Genomic DNA, 15,610 nt, shown 5'->3' with positions numbered 1-15,610 from the left:
AGGCAACTTTTAAACAACGTAATATAGTTTAAAAAAAACGTAGCTGATTCGTTGTGTGTGTAATGGGGAGGCGAGATATACACCTGGGACCAGATTCACGAAGCAGTTACGCAAGCACTTACGAACGTGTACATCTTTCCTCAATCTTTGACGGCTTTGGTTACATTAATTAAACAGTTTACAAGCATGAAAACTTCCCAATCAACTGTTGTTATTGTTATAAACAGCCTCCTGGTGCTTCGGAGCTCATTAACTGCTTAATAATTGTAAACAAAGCCGCCAAAGATTGATAAAAGATGTACAGGTTCGTAAGTGCTTGCGTAACTGCTTTGTGAATCTGACCCTTGGATACTCCAATAACTCTTCACGTTGTGGCCTCAACATTCACAACGGACAAAATATGATGTACTAGACATGATAGTGGGTCTCACAAACTGCCACATTTTCTATGCATGGATCTATTGGTCACGTTTGGCTAAGTTAGGTTAGGTTAGGGTGGTTTTAGTACACCATTTTGTGTCCGTTGTGGCAACTGGAGATAGTACGATATATATATATATATATATATATATATATATATATATATATATATATATATATATATATATATATATATATATATATATATATATATATTCAAGGTCGTCTACCTTCAGAAGACCATAGAGACAACATATCACTGTTGTTATTACGTTAGGAAAGTGGGACAAGTTTGCCGTACAAGTGTTGTGGAGCTTACCTGTATGGTGGCGATGGTCTTGCCGCTGTTGTCACTGGGGGAGAAGCTGGCGAAGATGACCTTGTCCCCTTGGAACACCGGCGGGTTGTCGTTCTCGTCTTGTACCACGATTGTTACCTGGGAGAGAAGTGCTGGTTAGCTGTGTATCTCTCTCTCTGAGAGAGCTCTCTCTCTCTCTCTCTCTCTCTCTCTCTCTCTCTCTCTCTCTCTCTCTCTCTCTCTCTCTCTCTCTCTCTCTCTCTCTCTCTCTCTCTCTCTCTCTCTCTCTCTCAGATCCTGATCCTGGAAGCCTGATCTCTTGGAGAGCAACGATATCCATCTGCAGTTTGCTCAGCTCCCTGTCGTTGACTGCTGTTTTTCGGGCGTCGTTGATTTCTTGCAGGTTGTCAGAGAAACCTGCTGTCAGTGTCCTGACGTTCCATGTTCCCAACTTTAAGGCAGTTGATATTTTCTTTTGGATTTGGTATTGTTTGGTGCAACAATACGTGTCACCAACATGTTCTTCAGCACAAAGCCTCAACACCGAGTCTCATGGAGACACCCCAGATCGAAGCACTGGCACCAGCTTGACCTGATTCTTACCAGGCGTGCAGGTCTACCCAGCGTCAAGATTACGAGTAGCTACTAGAGTGCTGTCTGTGACACCGACCACTCCTTGGTAGGTAGCAGGGTCAAGATGCAAACAAAGAAGATTCATCACTCGAAAAAGGAGGGGCAGACCTCACATTGACACCAGCAAGACCCGCAATCGGGACAAGGTGGAAGATTTTGAACGTGTGCTCGAGGAAGCTCTCCCTGGCTTGGCCGGGGTCACCGCCTGTAACAGATGGGAGCACTTCAGAGACGCTGTGTTCAACGCTGTCATGTCCACATTCGGCAAGAAGACCAACAGGTCGGTAGTCTGGTTCGAGGCTCACTCGGAAGAAATGGCACCTGTCATCGAGAAGAGAAACGCCTTGGCAGCCTACAAAGCCTGCCCAAGTCAGCGCAACTTACAGATCTTTCGGGCCGTCCGCTGCAAAATGCAGCAGAGCGCCACGCGATGTGCCAACAACTATTGGCTCCAGCTCTGCTCCCAGATACAGACTGCAGCGGATACAGGCAATGTAAAGGGAATGTATGACGGCATCAAGCAGGCCCTCGGCCCATTCAAGAAGAAGCCCTCCCCCCCCCCCCCCCACCCCCCGCCCTGAAATCTGCCACAGGCGAGGTGATTCAGGACCAGACACTGCAGCTGAAGCGCTGGGTCAAGCATTACTCCGAACTATATGCCAGGGAGAATGTGGTCACCGAAGACGCCCTGAGCGCCATTGAGTACCTGCCTGTATTAATGGAGCTTTGACAGCGAACCGACCTTTGAAGAACTCAGCGAGGCCCTAGACTCCCTTGCTTCTGGCAAAGCTCCTGGAAAAGACGGCATTCCTGCTGAGACCTTGAAGTGCTGCAGTTGTAGGCTGCTCATGCAGCTGCATGAAATCCGGTGCCTCTGCTGAGAAGACGAGGTTCCACAGGACATGAGGGACGCCAACATCGTCACGCTGTATAAGAATAAAGGTGACAGGGGCGACTGCAACAATTACCGTGGCATCTAACTCCTAAGTATTATCGGAAAACCGTTTGCTCGAGTCACATTGAAGAGGCTCCACGTACTTACAGAGAGAGTCTATCCAGAATCACAGTGCGGTTTCCGAGCTAACAGGTCCACCATCGACATGGTCTTTTCCCTCCGACAAGTATAGGGGAAATGCAGGAAACAGAAGCAGCCACTCTTCGTAGCCTTCATAGATCTGACGAAGGCCTTCGACCTCGTCAGCAGGGAAGGCCTGTTCAAGATCCTCCCCAAGATCGGATGCCCACCCAGGCTCCTCAGCACCATCAGATCCTACTACGAGAACATGAAGGGCACCGTGGTTTTTGACGGCTTAACAACAGATGCATTCGATATTCGAAATGGAGTAAAGCAGGGCTGCGTCTTGGCTCAAACACTATTCGGGATTTACTTCGCAATTATGCTGCAGCACGAATTCGGATCTGCCATGGAAGACATCTACCTCCGGACCAGGTCGGATGGAAAGTCCTTTAACCTCGTCAGGCTTAAAGCCAAGACAAAGGTTCGGCTGAGGTGTCTGCGCGACTTTCTTTTTGCCGACGACGCAGCAGTCACCGCCCACTCAGCCGAAGACCTCCAACGGCTCATAACCCGCTTCAGCGAGGGCCTGTCAGCCTTTCGGACTCACCATCAGCCTGAAAAAAACACAAGTCATGGGACAAGGAGTGGACTCCTCCACGTGACATCGGCATCTCCGATTACAAACTGGAAATCGTTCACGACTTCGTGTACCTGGGCTCCACAATCTCTGACTCCCTCTCTCTTGATACGGAGCTAAACAAACGCATCGGTAAGGCATCTACTACCATGTCCAGACTGACAAAGAGAGTGTGTGGGCCAACAATAAGCTGACTGAGTGCACAGAGATTCAGGTTCACAGAGCCTGAGTCCTGAGCACTCTCCTACATGGCAGTGAGTCTTGAACACTCCGCGCCCGTCAGGAAAGACAGCGGAATGCCTACCACATGCGCTGCCTCTGACACATCTTGGACATCACCTGGCAGGACAAGGTGACAAACAACAGCGTCCTGGGGAGAGCTAGAATCACTAGCATGTACACAATGCTGAAGCAGAGATCAATGTGCTGGCTCGGGCACGTGGTGCAAATGGGCGACGGCAGGATCCCCAAGGATCTCCTGTACGGAGAGCTGACACAGGGAAAGCGTCCAACAGACAAGCCCCAACTACGGTGCAAAGACGTATGCAAGAGGGACCTGAAAGCCATAGACGTCGATCTTGTTACGTGGGAGACACTGGCCACAGACCGTTCAGCCTGGGGGCAAAGAGGTCTCTCCAAGTTCGAGGAGGCACTTGCCAAGAAATCGGAGACAAAGAGACAGAGAAGGAAAGTCGGTAGCCAGGAAGACAGACCAGAATCAGACTTCGTTTGTGCTCAGTGTGGGAAGGACTGCCACTCTCGGATTGGCCTCATCAGTCACACCAGACGCTGCACCAGGATTGACAACCAGGGCGTAACTCCATAGTCTCCCGAGACTGAAGGATGCCTACAATGCTTGAGGAACACACACATACTCATTTGATTAACAAAATATTTACTCATATGCTCAAACCTGTACAGTGATAAGATCTTTACACAGTGAGAAAGTACTCAAGTTGTACTATGGGATCGAACTCGCGTCTCTGAACTTTCCAGGTCATATTATGGGATCGAACCTGCGTCCACGAACTTTCCAGGTCATACTATGGGATCGAATCCGCGTCCCTGAACTCCCGAGACACACGCACAAGGACGCGGGTTCGATCCTCTGGTAAGGCCTCAATGTTTTCTGATCGCTACACCTCGTCCTTATGAGTTCATTGCGGTTCTTTACAACGTCTCCGGACCCGAGACCACAACTCTGAACATCACAACCACACAAAGTTGTCCTGTGATCACAAGTACACATCTTCAATATTATGATAATACTGTATATTGTTTTATTATTGTTAACATTATATGAAATATATTTATATCCATAGTTTTTACCTCAGTGATGTAAAACAACTTGTCCTCTGACAAAGAACGTCGCTTTTCGACCGTATGCGTTACCTAAGGCCAAAAATTATAGTACTAGAAAATAGACTACTACTAGAAGGGGCTGGCGAAAGTGACGTACTGTCCCGTTTTCTGTTTTGGGTCCTCTGATAGGTTAGGAGAGACCACTTTAAACTAACCGTTTTCATGACGTAACGGCAACCTTAGGGGGACGGACCGGATGTTTACGCTTTTCTAGTTGTGTATTACATGAACAATGTTTAATGTTACTTTCACCAGTAAGACCTATAACTAGGAGTGGGACTCTCCTAGTTATAATTCCCCATAGACCAAATACTGACGACCTTCTTCAAGATACAATCCACAACAGTTGAATAATTCTGGGGTGCCTGTTTTATTGCTAGGAGAACAGAGGCGTCCGGAGACAAGTAAAGTGACCAACCGTTTCTGTTCCACCTGCTGGGGGGGGGGGATCTAAGACGAGATCCTTAATTGTGAGTCGAGGACGAAGACCACTATACTACAGAATATCTTCATACGTCACAATACAACACTAGGAACACACAGTGTGTCGTTCATACATCACAATACAACACTAGGAACACACAGTGTGTCGTTCATACATCACAATACAACACTAGGAACACACAGTGTGTCGTTCATACATCACAATACAACACTAGGAACACACAGTGTGTCGTTCATACATCACAATACAACACTAGGAACACACAGTGTGTCGTTCATACATCACAATACAACACTAGGAACACACAGTGTGTCGTTCATACATCACAATACAACACTAGGAACACACAGTGTGTCGTTCATACATCACAATACAACACTAGGAACACACAGTGTGTCGTTCATACATCACAATACAACACTAGGAACACACAGTGTGTCGTTCATACATCACAATACAACACTAGGAACACACAGTGTGTCGTTCATACATCACAATACAACACTAGGAACACACAGTGTGTCGTTCATACATCACAATACAACACTAGGAACACACAGTGTGTCGTTCATACATCACAATACAACACTAGGAACACACAGTGTGTCGTTCATACATCACAATACAACACTAGGAACACACTGTGTCGTTCATACATCACAATACAACACCACTTACGTAAAGAGTGTCATTTGCGTTTGTGGCATCATCTCGTGTCAGCCTCGCGGCGTCTCTATTAAATGTTGAGATTTGTAGTGAATAATTAGGTTTTGTCTCGCGATCAAGGCCTTGGTCTCTGTTTCTCAGCTGCAGTTCCGTCAAGGAGCTGCTCACCAGACTAAAGACTGTTGAGTCTCCGTTGCCTTCTGCAAGAAACAAACGAAATATTGTAGAGAAAAATCAGCAAAAATATAAATAAATCCTGGAATTTTTAGGGTAACTTACATACACCCCCCCCCCCACTCTCCCTCCAAGACGTTCCTTACAAGGAATCCATGTGAACATCTCAGAAAACAACTGAAGCAAACTCTTTCCCTCGTCTGTACGTGCGTCAGGCTGTTAGTAATTAAGAAATTGGCTCATGGAAGGCGGCCCTTGTTTCTACTCGTACAAACTTACTCATATATATGTGTGACCAACGCTTGAAACACTCCAGTGATCCCACATCAACGTAAATGATAACCCACGACTGGGTTTACCGTCAGTGAACGTACCTATTATTTGGTAATAGACTCTGTCGTAGTCGTCAGAGGTCTTGTTGACCACGTTGGTGTTGTCCAGGTCGATGGCCTCCAAGAACGATGCCTGCACGTTCGGATCGTTCTCTGGAAACATACACATTAATTACACATTAATTAATTAATTATACATTAATTACACATTAATTTCAATTACGAAAGGGAACGCGTGTAAATATACTCAAAAACATGGCTAAGTTATACTTTTGGGAGCAGGTTTTCTCTAATACACTTGTCATTAAACACAAGAGCATTGTGACTATTATTAATTTGATTTTGGATGTTTTCCATTTTATGCAAATATCTCCTACCATCTGGAGGGCGAAGATACACTTGATTATTTAATCTTTCCATTTGTATTGTTCGATGTTTCGTCAGCAACGTGACATCTTCAGGAGTACACTGTAGAACTGACACAACTATACTAAACTTACAAAGTTGCTGCTGTTGTTTTAGATTTAGCGACTCTGAACTAAAATGTTCGTGTAGCACGGGCTTGGGTGAGCCCGTAAAGCTGGCGGTCACCTAGAAGCCGGGGTCAGGCAACACTCACCTCACCCTACCCTTCGCCGCTCCCTACGATTAAGGGGGTTAGGTGAATCGTAGAGTGAGGTGTCCCCACACTTATAAATGTCTAGATTTCTCCCTGTAAGGCACACTGGAGACATCTCTCGTCACGCAGGGTGCAGTCGCACCTCCACAGATCTCCAGTATCATCTACTGATACTGGTAATGGCTCAAAAGGGCCACCACTAACGGGCTATTCATGCCCGTGCCACCTCTTGGGTGGCTTAATCTTTATCAATCAATCAACCTGTAAGGCAGATTCATTCAGCACCGCTCCTGTGCCAGGTAAGTCCACAACGGGCTCAGCATTGCCCGTGCTACTTGCCCCGCTCCTGTGCCAGGATAGTACAGGCTCACCATAGCCCGTGCTACTTAGAACTTGTTCCGAGTAGCTGAATCTATAACAACAACAACAACCCTGTAAGGGAGAAATTATCGACTTCAAAGTGGCTGGAAAAATGGAACTCCGCAGGGAGAAATACTAAGCCCCTTCCTCTTCAACTGTCTCATGGAACAATTCATGAAGCTCAAGTTACCAAAAGTCAAACTGCTTAACTGTGCAGACGACTTTGTGGCCATCATCAATGGCAAAGGTGCAAGGAACCATGCGCAAAAATGCCTAGATATTATCAGCAGGGAAGCGGAACGCATAGCAGTGAAAATAAACAGTAATAAAACCAAAGCAATGGCCGTTAAAATGATAACTCAAGACATCAGACTCGCAATACAAGGACAAGAAATTGAGTGGGTTACCTCTTTTCAATACCTAGGAGTCATAATTGACAGCCAGTTGAAATTCACTCAAGAAATTGAATATCTTCGGCAACGCTGTAAAGCCACAAACTCAGCTTTGCGCTCTCTGACCAGTCTTAGAGATGGTGCATCTCTACCAGTACTCAAAATGTACTATGTTCAAGCAGTTAGGTCACTCATCGACTATGCTGCTCCTGCTCTTACATCCCTCAGTGATAACCAATGGGAGAAACTGGAAGTGTCTCAAAATGATGCTCTCAGAACAATGCTGGGAGCACCTATATGGACGCGTCGAGAGAATCTAAGAATGGAAACCAACTTACCAGCTTTAGAAAACAGGATCAAACAAAGGATAGCCACCATAACAGCAAAACTTGTTGGAACCACCGCCAGACTGTCAATCAAAGACAGCATACAGAGATCGCTTAAGAAAAAAAATTCAATATAGAACAAGTACATGGATGGATAATCTGGTCAAGATTCTTGAGAAAGTGGACTTGAAATGGACCATTAAAAACAAAGGGGAAGATAGACCATATCAACACTTTCGGCAGCCTCCTTCATGGGAAGAATCGAGTCTAAAGATAATCATCGAAGGAAAATCTAAAAAACCAGTTAAACCAGTTAAAAATCAGCATGTGACTCGCAGAGGCTCAAAGCAGTCATACAACAACAAATGGAAACCATCTGAAGACCTACAACCACTCACATCTTCACAGACGGATCAGTTGATCAAGAAAGAGGTTCTGTTGGGGCAGCAGTTTACACTAACAACCATGAAGCTTACTGGAGCATGAATAGTGGGTGCTCAACATTGCAAACAGAATTATATACCCTGAAGGAAGCCATAAACTATACAATTGAGAATAATTTACATGATGTCATCATTCATACTGACTAAATCTTCGCTCCAGGCATTGTGGTCAAGCCAGCACAGAGATAATATACAACTCATCACAGAAATCCTGCATAAAGGAAAAGAAGCATACAGTTTAGGGCTGTCAATCACCCTAAATTGGATACCAAGTCACATTGGCATAGATGGTAATGAACAGGCAAACTCACTAGCAAAAACTGCCACTGTTCTACCTGTTGTACAGGTTCAAATACCTCCAAGTTTTTCACAGATTAAGGAGTAAATCAAGAAGAAAATACTCCCAACTATCAAAAGTCGCCACAGAGCCAGAGTAGCGGAAGGAAGATCCACTGCGATATGGTACGAACAAGCCACTGGGTACTACTCTTTCAAGCCTGACAAAAAAATATCCAGAGACATTGCAGTAGCCATACACAGACTCAGACTTGGTTACAAGTGCTGCTGGGAGGTAATAAACCCAATAGTTAAAGAGTGTCATATCTGTGGAACAGAAACAGAGGCGCCACTATTGCACTTCTTACTGGAATGTGAAGCGACTGAAGCCTTGCGCATCAAACTAAACATTAATCCAACAACAGCAGCTGCATTAGATGCACATTCCACAGCCACTACAATGATTAGAAAAGCCGTTGAGGAATGGGACTCACTAGTGAGCATTCTACATATATATCTGCCACCAAGATAATGTTATTAAAACAAGGCTAAAACCAGTGTGTAACAAACTAGGTGTGTTGTAGGAATTATTCAGCATGGATTCTCAAAGACTATGGGGGTGGAAAGTCGGGAGTAAAGCGGTAGTGACCTGACTCGAAGCACGGGGCATCTCTCCTAGGATTAGCGGTTTAGATCACAAAATGGCCGGCGCCTTTGTCTTAAGCAACATATAATGAATTATTTTACAGAAATCAGTAATTTAGAGAAATTCAAGTTTTCATTCAAATTGTATTCAATAGTATTCCTGTTTAAAGTATCAAGAGTTTCCTCAATTGTCGGAATACTGAGTAAGTCACCATCAGTGACGTCACTAGCTAAGGAGTAGCCTCGGACGTAGAGCAATTTTGGCAACCCAGGGGTCAAGGGTCACCAAAGCCTTCCATATTTAGTAATTCTCAAAGGTCAAATAGCCATATTGTAATTGGAAATAGCCTTTCCCTAATTGAAGGTAATTGCCTGTGCAATTACCTTCAGTTTAAAAGAGTTCAAGCATCTGCGTTGTTCAGTGCAACAGAGATTAGTTGTTCAACTTAAATCCCTGCTAGTAAACTTGGTAAACCTGGTGTAGGAATACCCCCTAGCTCTGACCAGCTGTGAGGAAGGCAGAGTGAGGGAGATGCAGTGTGGGCCGGTCAACAACTGAGAGAGGTCATCCACTCTCACACTCTCCCTACGTAGATCAGTAGAACAACAACTGGTCGCAGTACAAGGTATAGTTGGCTACAGTTTTGTATTGGGAAATAGTTCATGTCATGCCTCGTAGGGAGTGTTAAGTATAGGGAGTGATTTTATTTAGTTTTTGTTTAGATTTTGCATTTAATAAATATTTAGTTTGTAATTGCATTTTATTATTTCCATGTTTTCATGTTTACTTATGTCCTTGTCACGTGGTCTCCACCAGTCTGAGTTAGTTGGGCCATAAGCCTAACAAACTTTAAGAGTTCAGTTATCCTTTGGTTTGCTATAATTTCCCACACTTAACGTAGATTCTTCCCTCCTTTTCCAAGTAATTGGGGATTAAGCCCCGAGGTGTTAATGAGTGATTAATCGGTCCAGACCCCGGTTAATTAACGTTTCTTGTTAATGGTCTGGTGGTGGCAGCAGAAGGAGACTCTTGAGTTTGCTAGGAGTCTACTACCACGTCGCGAGGCTGTAGAATCTTGGCAGCTCGAACGGCTAGGACCACGTGGCGTGGAATTCGGCTAAGAGTAACTCTGAGGTCCCTTGATGTATAAGCGGAGTCAATAGGATACGGATAGGGGTGAAGGGGATTGAAGAGATCAGAGACGATAAGCCCCCCCTCCCCCGTGTTACAAGTTCACTAAAACAAAAGCGAAAAAGAAACAGGGAAAAAGGAGGAATCCCTACCTCCATTTAAAATTTTGACCCAAATATCACAGTAACAAGGTTATCGCTAATAACTGAACTCAATTACGGGGCTCACCATAGCCCGTGCTACATGGACAGTTTGCTCTGAGTACCTAAATCTAAAACAACAGGAACAACCCTGTAAGGTCCTCCTGGAATGTGAAGCAACCAACTAACTTAGAAGAGCTTTAGGAGTCCCTGAATCTTGTAGCAACCGCCCTAAAGCCATCAACACTGCCACTCTTCTGGTCAAAAAAGGTGTCCAGCAGCTGGACACCCTCATCAATACTGTCAAACAGTATCCTCCATCGCGATAGCAGCGACATAGTAAGGACTGACGATTGCGCGCTCAAAACGCAGTATATCCTCTCACGACCAAAGACCACATTCACTCCAAAAAATCTACCACTTATTCATGCTCGTGCCACCTCTCGGGTGGCTTAATCTTCATCAGTCAAGCACTCTGGTAAGATCAGTATAGCCGTGTCAGTTCAACATTGTACTCCTGAAGATGTCACATTGTTGACGAAACGTCGAACAATACAAATGGAAAGATTAAGTGATCTAGTGTTTCTTTACTCACAGTCAATCAATATATATATATATATATATATATATATATATATATATATATATATATATATATATATATATATATATATATATATATATATATATATATATATATAATATATTATACTCAGATACACACGTGTGTAAATCATCAAGAAATTATCATCTGATGAAGTATAAAAATTAAACATGAAATACTTGAGAGCTTTCGTGTCTGTTTCAACACATCCTCATTATCATATTTATAATAAATGAAAATTACATATGAACATATTGCATTTACCAGTTTTTACATTCAACACTTGGAAGTAATCAGCTTAGTATAACTTACCAATCATATAGAGAGTCTGCGCACACTAGCCGCGGGTGAGTATAACTTACCAATCATATAGAGAGTCTGCGCACACTGGCCGCGGGGTGAGTATAACTTACCAATCATATAGAGAGTCTGCGCACACTAGCCGCGGGTGAGTATAACTTACCAATCATATAGAGAGTCTGCGCACACTGGCCGCGGGGTGAGTATAACTTACCAATCATATAGAGAGTCTGCGCACACTGGCCGCGGGTGAGTATAACTTACCAATCATATAGAGAGTCTGCGCACACTGGCCGCGGGTGAGTATAACTTACCAATCATATAGAGAGTCTGCGCACACTGGCCGCGGGTGAGTATAACTTACCAATCATATAGAGAGTCTGCGCACACTGGCCGCGGGTGAGTATAACTTACCAATCATATAGAGAGTCTGCGCACACTAGCCGCGGGGTGAGTATAACTTACCAATCATATAGAGAGTCTGCGCACACTGGCCGCGGGTGAGTATAACTTACCAATCATATAGAGTCTGCGCACACTAGCCGCGGGGTGAGTATAACTTACCAATCATATAGAGAGTCTGCGCACACTAGCCGCGGGTGAGTATAACTTACCAATCATATAGAGTCTGCGCACACTGGCCGCGGGTGAGTATAACTTACCAATCATATAGAGAGTCTGCTCACACTGGCCGCGGGTGAGTATAACTTACCAATCATATAGAGTCTGCGCACACTGGCCGCGGGTGAGTATAACTTACCAATCATATAGAGTCTGCGCACACTAGCCGCGGGGTGAGTATAACTTACCAATCATATAGAGAGTCTGCGCACACTAGCCGCGGGGTGAGTATAACTTACCAATCATATAGAGAGTCTGCGCACACTGGCCGCGGGTGAGTATAACTTACCAATCATATAGAGAGTCTGCGCACACTAGCCGCGGGGTGAGTATAACTTACCAATCATATAGAGAGTCTGCGCACGCTGGTCGAAATAAGGCGGGAACTCGAACTTGTTAGTGACAATGACCCTGACGAGCGACGAGCTCTGTAGTGGCGGCGTGCCTTTGTCCACCACGTGCAGGGACAGCTGGATGTAGGGAAATATTGTGATAGGAAAACCATGCACATTCATTTAGCATTATGTTAAAGCATTAGTTTAAAAGTGCTTTTAAAAGTAAAAAGTTAAAAAAATCCACTATACATGGTGGGGGGGGGGATAATCTGGATATTCATTACAGCTCATCCAATCAGATCACTTGGAGGGATTAGGAGCGATGTGCATGTCTTACAGAGTCGGGGTTCGATCCCCGATGGTTCAGGCGGTTAAGCACCGTTCCTTTCTCTTATCATAAATATTTGTCCTTGTCCACTGCACCTCATCCACTACACCTCATCCACTGCACCTCATCCACTACACCTCATCCACTACACCTCATCCACTGCACCTCATCCACTACACCTCATCCACTACACCTCATCCACTGCACCTCATCCACTACACCTCATCCACTACACCTCATCCACTGCACCTCATCCACTACACCTCATCCACTACACCTCATCCACTGCACCTCATCCACTACACCTCATCCACTACACCTCATCAACTACACCTCATCCACTACACCTCATCAACTACACCTCATCCACTACACCTCATCCACTGCACCTCATCCACTACACCTCATCCACTACACCTCATCCACTGCACCTCATCCACTACACCTCATCCACTACACCTCATCAACTACACCTCATCCACTGCACCTCATCAACTACACCTCATCCACTGCACCTCATCCACTACACCTCATCAACTACACCTCATCCACTGCACCTCATCCACTACACCTCATCCACTACACCTCATCCACTACACTTCATCCACTTCTCCTCATCCACTACACCTCATCCACTACACTTCATCCACTTCTCATCCACTACAGATCATCACCACTACAGTATAGTGAACACAGACACACATCACCACTACAGTATAGTGAACACAGACACACATCACCACCACAGTATAGTGAACACAGACACATCACCACCACAGTATTGTGAACACAGACACACATCACCACCACAGTATAGTGAACAGAGACACATCACCGCCACAGTATAGTGAACAGAGACACACATCACCCCCACAGTATAGTGAACAGAGATACACATCACCGCCACAGTATAGTGAACAGAGACACACATCACCCCCACAGTATAGTGAACAGAGACACACATCACCCCCACAGTATAGTGAACAGAGACACACATCACCCCCACAGTATAGTGAACAGAGACACACATCACCCCCACAGTATAGTGAACAGAGACACACATCACCCCCACAGTATAGTGAACAGAGACACACATCACCCCCACAGTATAGTGAACAGAGACACACATCACCCCCACAGTATAGTGAACAGAGACACACATCACCCCCACAGTATAGTGAACACAGACACACATCACCCCCACAGTATAGTGAACACAGACACACATCACCCCCACAGTATAGTGAACACAGACACACATCACCCCCACAGTATAGTGAACACAGACACACACATCACCACCACAGTACACTGTAACACAAGAGGAAGCCTCACCGTGTACGCTGAACCTTTCTCCTTGTCAATAGGCTCCGTCACCTGCAGGGTGTAGTAGCCACCATTGTCATACAAGATGAACGACTTCATCTGTCCAACACCTGGAACAACAGCAAGGAAACTTAGTGACCAGTGTCTGCACTCCTCAAGAACTTACACAACCACTTTCTAAACCAGTACATCTTTCGTATTTCGTGGCGTCATAGTTTCCAATTTATTAAACGGTTTACTAGCTTTTAAATATCATAACCCAAGGTTATAATTGGTTATAAACAACCTCGTAAGGGTTCACAGCGCCTCCACCACATCACTTCCTAATGCATTCCATTTGTCAACCACTCTGACACTAAAAAAGTTCTTTCTAATATCTCTGTGGCTCATTTGGGCACTCAATTTCCACCTGTGTCCCTTTGTGCGTGTGCCCCTTGTGTTAAATAGCCTGTCTTTATCTACCCTATCAATTCCTTGAGAATCTTGAATGTGGTGATCATGTCCCCCCTAACTCTTCTGTCTTCCAGCGAAGTGAGGTTTAATTCCCGTAGTCTCACCTCGTAGCTCATACCTCTCAGCTCGGGTACTAGTCTGGTGGCAAACCTTTGAACCTTTTCCACTTTAGTCTTATCCTTGACTAGATATGGACTTCATGCAGGGGCTGCATACTCCAGGATTGGCCTGACATATGTGGTATACGAAGTTCTGAATGATTCCTTACACAAGTTTCTGAATGCCGTTCTTATGTTGGCCAGCCTAGCATATGCCGCTGATGTTATCCTCTTGATATGGGCTGCAGGGGACAGGTCTGGCGTGATATCAACCCCCAAGTCTTTTTCTCTATTTGACTCTTGAAGAATTTCATCTCCCAGATGATACCTAGTATCTGGCCTCCTGCTCCCTACACCTATCTTCATTACATTACATTTGCTTGGGTTAAACTCTAACAACTATTTGTTCGACCATTCCCGCAGCTTGTCTAGGTCTTCTTGAAGCCTCAAGCATTCCTCATCGGTCCTAATCCTTCTCATAATTACCATCGTCAGCAAACAATGAGAGAAATGAATCTATACCCTCCGGGAGATCATTTACATATATCAGAAACAAGATAGGACCAACTACAGAGCCCTGTGGGACTCCACTGGTGACTTCACGCCAATCTGAGGTCTCACCCCTCACTGTAACTCTGTTTCCTATTGCTTAGTTACTCCCTTATCCACTGGAGCACCTTACCAGCTACACCTGCCTGTCTCTCCAGCTTATGTACCAGCCTCTTATGCGGTACTGTGTCAAAGGCTTTCCTTTGACAGACACATACACTGTGTGTGTGTGTGTGTGTGTGTGTGTACTCACCTAGTTGTGCTTACGGGGTTGAGCTCTGGCTCTTTGGTCCCGCCTCTCAACCGTCAATCAACAGATGTACAGGTTCCTGAGCCTATTGGGCTCTATCATATCTACACTTGAAACTATGTATGGAGTCAGCCTCCACCACATCATTTCCTAATGCATTCCATTTGTCAACCACTCTGACACTAAAAAAGTTCTTTCTAATATCTTTGTGGCTCATATGGGCACTCAGTTTCCACCTGTGTCCCCTAGTGCGTGTGCCCCATGTGTTAAATAGCCTGTCTTTATCAACCCTGTCGATTCCCTTGAGAATCTTGAATGTGGTGATCATGTCCCCCCTAACTCTTCTGTCTTCCAACGAAGTGAGGTTTAATTCCCGTAGTCTCTCCTCGTAGCTCATACCTCTCAGCTCGGGTACTAGTCTGGTGGCA

At 45.0% G+C, this 15,610-nt stretch overlaps 1 protein-coding gene across 1 annotated transcript in view; it reads right to left on the bottom strand.

Moving 5' to 3' along the window:
* LOC123763578 (cadherin-AgCad1) overlaps positions 1–15,610 on the bottom strand; it is a 96,639-nt gene that overhangs the window by 18,080 nt on the left and 62,949 nt on the right. Inside the window, exons 25-29 of the mRNA XM_069309685.1 lie at positions 13,842–13,942; positions 12,184–12,313; positions 6,028–6,138; positions 5,492–5,679; positions 740–856 (exon numbers count right to left, since the gene is read on the bottom strand). Of these exons, the coding sequence (XP_069165786.1) occupies positions 740–856; positions 5,492–5,679; positions 6,028–6,138; positions 12,184–12,313; positions 13,842–13,942 (647 nt within the window). The remainder of the gene's footprint in view (positions 1–739; positions 857–5,491; positions 5,680–6,027; positions 6,139–12,183; positions 12,314–13,841; positions 13,943–15,610) is intronic.

This window comes from Procambarus clarkii, chromosome 1 (genome assembly GCF_040958095.1).
Source record: "Procambarus clarkii isolate CNS0578487 chromosome 1, FALCON_Pclarkii_2.0, whole genome shotgun sequence".
NCBI classification, from domain to species: Eukaryota; Metazoa; Arthropoda; class Malacostraca; order Decapoda; family Cambaridae; genus Procambarus; species Procambarus clarkii.
The sequence above is the reverse complement of the archived record's forward strand: the minus strand, read 5'-3'. Positions and strand labels throughout refer to the sequence as shown.